We start from the raw sequence: 7,067 nt of genomic DNA, 5'->3' as shown, positions 1-7,067 counted from the left end.
GCGCCTGGACCCCCCCCCCCCCCACACACACACGTACAGAGAATGAGAGGCAGACTCAAAGAGGACTGAAAAGGAATCAGCCGGAGAGGGAGGGAGAGGGGGGAGGAGCGCTGCAGAGGTGTACTCACGTTTGTATGGTAGCAGTTAGACACGCACACAATAGACTGATAACGGGCAGCAGTAGAGTTACGCCTATATATGGACATCAGAGAGGGAAGACGCGCATGGCTGAGAGGGCAAGCACTACACCACCGTAGTGAAAGTTGAGCCCCTTTCCCACCTCTTTCTCTTCCCCATCTCCTTTCCCTCCATGCAGGCCTACAATGTCACACGCCGTGAGCGAGCACGCTTGCCTGTACTGCGTTTCGCCGACAGTGGCTTGGCAGCTTGCGTCGTCTTCACCTTCGCAGATCTGGACAATGGCGCAGTGGTCTCTGTGTCTGGAGCCGACGGTGGTGCACCTGCTGCCGGCGCAAGGTCGTCGCCTCTGACGTTGGCGTGCGCTGCCGGAAAGGCGGTGTCACCAGAAGACGCCGTTATGAGTGTCTGTTTCTCCTGCGTTGAAGGTGGTCTGCCAGTGCCGCACCGATTACTTCCGTGCTGCGGAGGTAGGGATGGCTGCGGAGGCGCGCTATGCGCTGGGGTACATTGCAGATGAGACCTGCTGTGGCTGTCGACCCCTGGACGCTCATGGCCGTCTATGACGTTTGACTCTGCGTCACTCTCGTCGGAAAGGTAGCTCAGCTCCAGCGGAAGCTGCAGCGCCGCCCGAATGTCGCGGCGGCTGCCACCAAAGCTCGCCTTCGCCACTACCTCTTCTTCGGCAAGGTAGTAGTTGTCCGTCCACCTGTTGGCGGCTTCAAGCGCAATTGAGGAAGCACGGTCCAGCTGATCCAGCAGCTCAGGCGGCACTTGTCGAGAGGAGATGTTCTTGTGCGCCGCAAGCAGCTGAGCTTTCTGCTGTGCAAGTTGCTGAAGGTGTGCAAGCTCCGAAAGCACGGCTGCCTCGCCGGCTGGCGCGTCTTCGCTGTCTTGATTGACGTTGCCACTGCTATCAAGAAAGCCCAGCCGCTCTTGTTCTTCAGCAAGAGATGCCATTGTACGATCATTTTCTGCGCGGAGCACGTCACGCCATTCGCGCAGCTGTGCATCAGGTGTCAACATACACCAACGCTCTATCGTCTCTGCGGATACCTTCTGTAGCTGCGCCGCCGCGCCTCTGGCGGTCAAGCGCCGCAACAATTCCGTGCACGACGTAGGACACCCAGATGCTGCTGCGCTGCTTGCAGAGCTGCTACCCAGTCCGCGGTTTCTTCCAGGTTGCTGACTTGATTTGTTTTTCAGCTGTGTTGCTGTTGGTGGGAACTTCCAGAGCAGCGTACTCACGCCGACGCGATCCTCCTCAATGCGCCCCTCAGCGACCAACAGCTGCACACACTCCTCAACGCTTTGGTAGATGACGGGTGTGTGCTTCGGGATCAGTTGCTGCAGCTCTTTCAGAGTGTAGGGCTTCGGGTGGGCCGCGATCCATCTCTCAACGAGGATGGCCTTTTCGTCTATGGAGAGACCCTTCTTGCCCTTCTTTCTAGCGCCGGCAGTGGTCGTCATGATGTCGTGGTGGTCTGTGTCTTATTCTGAAGCAGCGCATTCCAGTCAGGGAGGATGCGGTGACGGCGCACCAGGCAGCTGACGAGCAGAAGCGCCCCTGGAGCGAGAACGAAAGAGGGATGGAGTGAGGGAGGAGGGAGGAGGAGGGGAGGGGAGGGCAGCGAGCTCGACAAAGCCAATGCACCTCAACTTCATCCCCCGTCGCTTCATTTGCTCCAGATGGATGTCTGTCACGCTTGTTTGTCCTCCCTCTCACAGGCATTTTATTTCAGCCCCTCCGATGCACACCACACACATAACCCAGTGAGACCATATTGTCATCACTACTGCAGGCTGAGATCTGCGCGTTCTCCGCATGCACGTGCACACACACACATACACACGCACACAGAGGCATACACACAGCTGTTGCTCACTTCAACTTCACTCGTGCTATTCTCCGCTTTTCATGAGCGCATACATACATACATACATACCTATACACATGCGGATACCTATACACATGCGGATCCACGCACACACACGCACACACACAAATGTACATCTACGAACTTACGTGTGCGTGTTGAGGTTTACCCTCCGTTTCCAACTGTACATTGTGAAGTATTCAAACGCAGCAAAAAATGCACAAATGGGTGCTGCGTCCCCAGCAGGAGCAACAATGACCACCCTATGCAGGAGATTTTTCAGAGGAGGATAGCGAGAGACAGAGACTGTCATCCATATACATGCGTGCGGGAAGGGCGGAGGGCAAAAGAGAATGGGGATGAACCTCTGATGATGGTCTATGGTGTCACACCGCAGACAGACGCACACCTCGATGTACAAGTCCGAGCTCCGCTGCTTACTCTCTTATTCCTTAGCAAAGCCGCAAGTTGGCAAAGCGGTTCGCCGAGCTGACGGCTTGCGTGTACACACGGACTCACCTGCAATGCCATGAAGAGTGAAAAGGAGCGAAGTCTGCAAGTCAGATGGTGGCGATGAAGCGGTCCTAGGCACAGCAATGGAGCTGCAAGTCACGGGGGGAGCGACAGGTCGCACCGCCGAATGTGCACTGTTGAAGTGCCTTGAGTCGGACTGTTTTCTGTGTCGCTATCTGAGTGGTTCAGTTGGTAGCGTGACAGGGTCGCCATGAGGCCCGGCAAAGGAGGAGCTGCGCTGCGCGGCGTCGCCACCACCTGTCAGAAAATAGGAGTCGGGTCCAAGGTGCTGCTGCTGGTCGTGCAGCCGCTGCTTTCGCCGCTGGCCCTCAAGGATGCAGCGGGCTTTCGCCTCCGCGGCGGTGCGTGGCGGCGGTGGGGCGGGAAGCTTGTTCTGAGCGGCAGCGATGTACGCGGGGCTGATACTCGTAATTCTGCTGCCACATCCGAAGACGAAGCAGGAGCCTCCTGCAGCACTAGCTCTGCCTCCAGGCAGAGAGCTCAGATTCAGTGGCAGTGACATATCTTTGTTTCCATTCGGCGTTAGCACGCGGTGCCGCCGCCGGATGCAGCAGCTGTTGCCGTCCATGTAGACGTCCATGGCGGCAAAGACCGCGTCAGGGACTCGGTGCAGCTGCTGCGCGTCCACCGACTGCTGCGCGACTGGTCCGGTGCCGATGCCTGGCCGACGGTCCATTTCGCAAAACGAAAGCGAAGACTGTGACGGCCTCAGAGAAGTGGCGGTGCCGAGAAGCACCGACGACGTCTTCAGCCCTGGTGAAGCCGTCAGAGACGGGAGTAGGGAGTAGAGCGATGCCATAGGTCGATGCTGCGGCGTTGTAGTGTTCCCGCTGGCGCCCATCTCAGCATTCTTGGCCTTTGCCTCACCCGAATCCGTCAGTGTTGTACTTGCAGACAGAGGCGGCAGCCGCAGCGCTGATTGGTTGGGGACGTGCTCTCCATTTCTCGGAGCAGATTGCTGAAGGGCATCAACCGACACAACTTTGAGCGCGTCTTGCTTGTTGCTGCTCAGGACCGAGGTTGCACCGCTGAGGGGTGCAGCTTGAGTGCGCAACGGTGGCGCCACGCGGCGCCTGACATCACTGTAGGAATGCAGCGGAGGGTAGGTGGTGTGGCAGTACTGATTCGGGATGAACTGCCCTTGTAGTCCTGGTGACGAGGACGCCTGGGCAGCACCTGGGGCGAGAGCCCCGATTGTCTCTGGTGTGATAGGCTGAAGCACCGACGACGGTTGTTGCGGTCGCGATGGTAGTGGTGCAGCGTGTGTGGGTTCGGCGAGAAGCGCATGCAGCTGACTATCGGTGACAATGAGATCCTTCCTTGAAGTGTTGGTAGGTGTACTCCCTTTGGCCTCGTGATGATCCAGGTGCTGCGCCATGAGCTGTGTCACCATGTGATCGAGAGCCGAGTCGAGCGCCAGTGGATCTATGCGGTCAGACTGCTCCAGGAAGGCGTTCCGTACTGCCTCTTCGTTGCGCAGCGCGGCGCGAAACATGGGGTGTGAGTAGAGAGGGAAGTGGTGCACCCATGCTCTTTCGGTGCCGCTTCTCATGTACGGCCGTGCCACCACGGTGTAGGTTTCAACCAAGTCGTCCCGCTTCTTCATTACTGGAGGCGTAAGGTGTGAGGGTGCCTGTGGGGAGGGGAGGGGTTCGAGAGAGAGAGAGAGAGGGATTGATTGGGAAGCGAAGATGGTGTACGGCGCGGATGGGCCGAGAGGGTGAGTTGTCGTGGGCCCCTCCAAATTCTTCTGGCTTGTGTTCCCACTGCAGCTTTGGTAATCGAAAGTGTGCGTTCTCCGTGAGCTGAAGGAGGAGGCCCAACGCGAGAGGGTAAGGGGCTGTTTCTCCCCATAGACCCTCGTGCCTAGCTGCTACTCGGAGGCGGTGGCTTCAGTTACGACATGTGCGCACCCGATGAAAGGGTGGCAGGCGAATGTCCGTCTATGGGAAGTCAAAGCCGCCGTTAAATACGCTCACCCGAATGAAAGAGAGCCACGGGAGGGGGAGGGGCGAGCCACAGCAATGCGGGGGTGCTGCGCCTCTCCCCCTTCCCGCCATTGTGCAGGGTGTACGACACGCAGGACTTCCTCTCACGCGTTCTCTCTCTTGTGTCCCCACAGCAGCTCGATCCACTGTACATGCCGTGCCGTATCATAGCGTGGACTTCCCTTTCAGTCTACTTGGTTGCTGGCCGCGGGTACCCGCAGCACCATCCACTCCGACAAAGGGACTACGCTTCCGCCCCACTCCGCCCCGCGGTGGCGCAGCCGAAAAGAGACGACCAGATGGCGCATCGCACCATGCAATACTGGTGCAGACAAGCGCACACTCTCATCTTAACTCAACCACTACGAAGCCGAGAGACGCCTCTCTTCGATGGGAGGTGTGTGCCACAACTTCAGGCCTCCTCCAACGCCTTCTTCCCCCTCTTTACTCACTGTCGGAGGTATCACTGCTGCTGCTGCTGCTGCTGCTGCTGCTCGAAGAGGGTGCAGACGAGGAGGACGCCGAGGATAATGACGACATGCTCTCCTCCTCACTCTCCGAGGAAGTCGCGCGCGCGCGCTTTCGCTTCGCGTTTGTTGTCGCCGGTGATGCCTTGGCTTTCACCCGCGTCGAGCTCTTCGGCGCCTTCTTTGCAGTCGTTCTGGCAGCACCATCAGCCGGAGTGCTCTTCTTGGCCCGTGGCTTGCGTGTCGCGGCTGCCGTCGTAGAGATGGTGGCAGCGCCAGCAGCCACTTTGCCTTTCTTCTTCGTGACAGCAGCGCCATTGCCCGTGACGCTCACGACTGTTACACCGTCCATGGCCACCTTCCCAGCTTTGCGATTGCCACCGGCGCCGGTTCCCTGTCCGCCCTCTTCGTCTTCTTGTGTCTCCTCATCGCCGCGCTTTAGCGCGCTCTTCGCGAAGCTGTCAAAGCGATGCGTCTTGTTGAACTCACGTGTGAAGGCGGTCTTGACGGCGGTGGTGATGTTCACCGGCGGCGCCATGGAGCTGGGCGACTGCATGTGCTTGTAGTGCGGCAGCGTTTGCACGAGGTCCCAGTCATCGCGCATGAGGTTGTACTGATCCATAGAGGCGATGACGTCGGCGATGCCGTCCTTCCCTTTCGTTGCCAGCGGCACCGTCAGTGGACGCTCCCAGCCGTGCGGCATGTAGTCCGCTACCACGTCCTCCTGATTTCCCGACACACCCTTCGCCGGGTGTGACGCCTGCATGGCGACACAGCGCAGCAGACGGCGGTTCTTGTTTGCGGAGGAGTTGTGCCCGAGCCACGTCGGGAACTTCACGGGCCGCTGCATGTCGAAGAACTTCTGCTGCCCTGTCATGAAGGTTTCGTACTTGCCGCGCGTGTACACACACGGGGCAATGCTGGAGGACAGGACGTGGAAGCGGGATACGGACCAATTTTGTTCATAGTACATAATGCGCTGCGCCGCGTCCGCGCGCGAGATCGACGTGGCGGCCTGCGAGACGGCCTCCATCCAATCCCGCCCATCCACCAGCTGCGGGTTGTAGTGCAGATAGTTCTCCTGCACAAACATGTCCACTAGGTCGGCGTTGTAGTAGCGGGCCTGCATCTCAGCGATGGAGTGCCGCTCTCCACGCGACGTGCCCTGCAGCAAGAAGTACTCAGCGGCATCGAAGAGGCCGGCATCGCTGTCCTTCGTCGACTGCGCGGCGCACTCGGCAAGCTGCCGCTGCTCGAGCGAGATGCGTCTCAGACACCAGAGCTGCAGATTGTTGAGCATGCTGCGGATATCGCTTCCGGAGGTCTTGATGATATCTTGCAGGAGCGGCTTGGATAACGAAATACCTTCGCGTGCCAGGACACGGTCACACAGGTAGTTCGCCACAACATTGCACGGCGGGTGGCTAAAGCGCATGTCCTCCACGTAGTTGAGCAGCGAGCGCAGTTTGGGGTGCCAGCGATCGTTACAGGTGCACAGGATCGGGATGCGGGTCGACTTGAGCATCTCAATCACCTCGCCGACACCTCCAATGTCGCAGCCGTCCACCTCGTCCATTAACAACACCACAGTTGTGTACGATGTGGCTCTCGCGGAAAACGCACGGTTGTTGATGAGGTCCGACACGTTTTCCCTGAGCGACTTGCGGCTGCGGAAGTCGCTTGCGTTGTACTCCACAACTGTTCGGCCGAGCTCCCGTGCCACCACGTACACTGTCGTCGTCTTACCCACGCCTGGAGAACCGGACAGGAGCACACCATGCGGCTTCTTTGGGTCATCGCCGGGGCTGCCGATAGGTGTGAAGTTCTCCAGCCACGCCTTCAGCTTGTTCGCACAGACCGGGTAGCACATCTCAGCAATGGAGCGTGGCTTGTACTTGTCTGCCCATAGCTCGTTGCGACTCGTCACGGGGTGCGCCGCATCAGCCGCCGACGATGCAGACATCGTCACCATTTCCTCGCTTGTCGAGATGTGTGGAGAAGAAGAAAAGAAAATGGATGTGACGAGTGAGCCCAAAAGCAGCTGAGTCGGCGTGCGTGGAAAG

The 7,067-nt window shown here is 58.8% G+C and overlaps 3 protein-coding genes across 3 annotated transcripts; all 3 read right to left on the bottom strand.

The window, feature by feature from the left end:
• Nucleotides 1–318: 318 nt before the first annotated feature.
• On the bottom strand, nucleotides 319–1,608 carry LBRM_24_1020 (conserved hypothetical protein; the record flags this gene model as incomplete). The annotated part of the gene is made up of 1 exon (XM_001565317.1): nucleotides 319–1,608. The coding sequence occupies one exon, from the start codon at nucleotides 1,606–1,608 to the stop codon at nucleotides 319–321; it is 1,290 nt and encodes a 429-aa protein (XP_001565367.1).
• Nucleotides 1,609–2,700: 1,092 nt separating this feature from the next.
• On the bottom strand, nucleotides 2,701–4,155 carry LBRM_24_1010 (conserved hypothetical protein; the record flags this gene model as incomplete). Its single annotated transcript, XM_001565316.1, has 1 exon — nucleotides 2,701–4,155. One exon carries the CDS (start codon nucleotides 4,153–4,155, stop codon nucleotides 2,701–2,703), a length of 1,455 nt encoding a protein of 484 aa, XP_001565366.1.
• An 826-nt stretch (nucleotides 4,156–4,981) lies between these two features.
• Nucleotides 4,982–6,976, bottom strand: LBRM_24_1000 (putative replication factor C, subunit 1; the record flags this gene model as incomplete). The annotated part of the gene is made up of 1 exon (XM_001565315.1): nucleotides 4,982–6,976. One exon carries the CDS (start codon nucleotides 6,974–6,976, stop codon nucleotides 4,982–4,984), a length of 1,995 nt encoding a protein of 664 aa, XP_001565365.1.
• Nucleotides 6,977–7,067: the final 91 nt, after the last annotated feature.

The sequence above is a fragment of the Leishmania braziliensis genome, chromosome 24, assembly GCF_000002845.2.
Source record: "Leishmania braziliensis MHOM/BR/75/M2904 complete genome, chromosome 24".
NCBI classification, from domain to species: Eukaryota; Euglenozoa; class Kinetoplastea; order Trypanosomatida; family Trypanosomatidae; genus Leishmania; species Leishmania braziliensis.
This window is presented reverse-complemented; position numbering and strand designations above follow the sequence as displayed.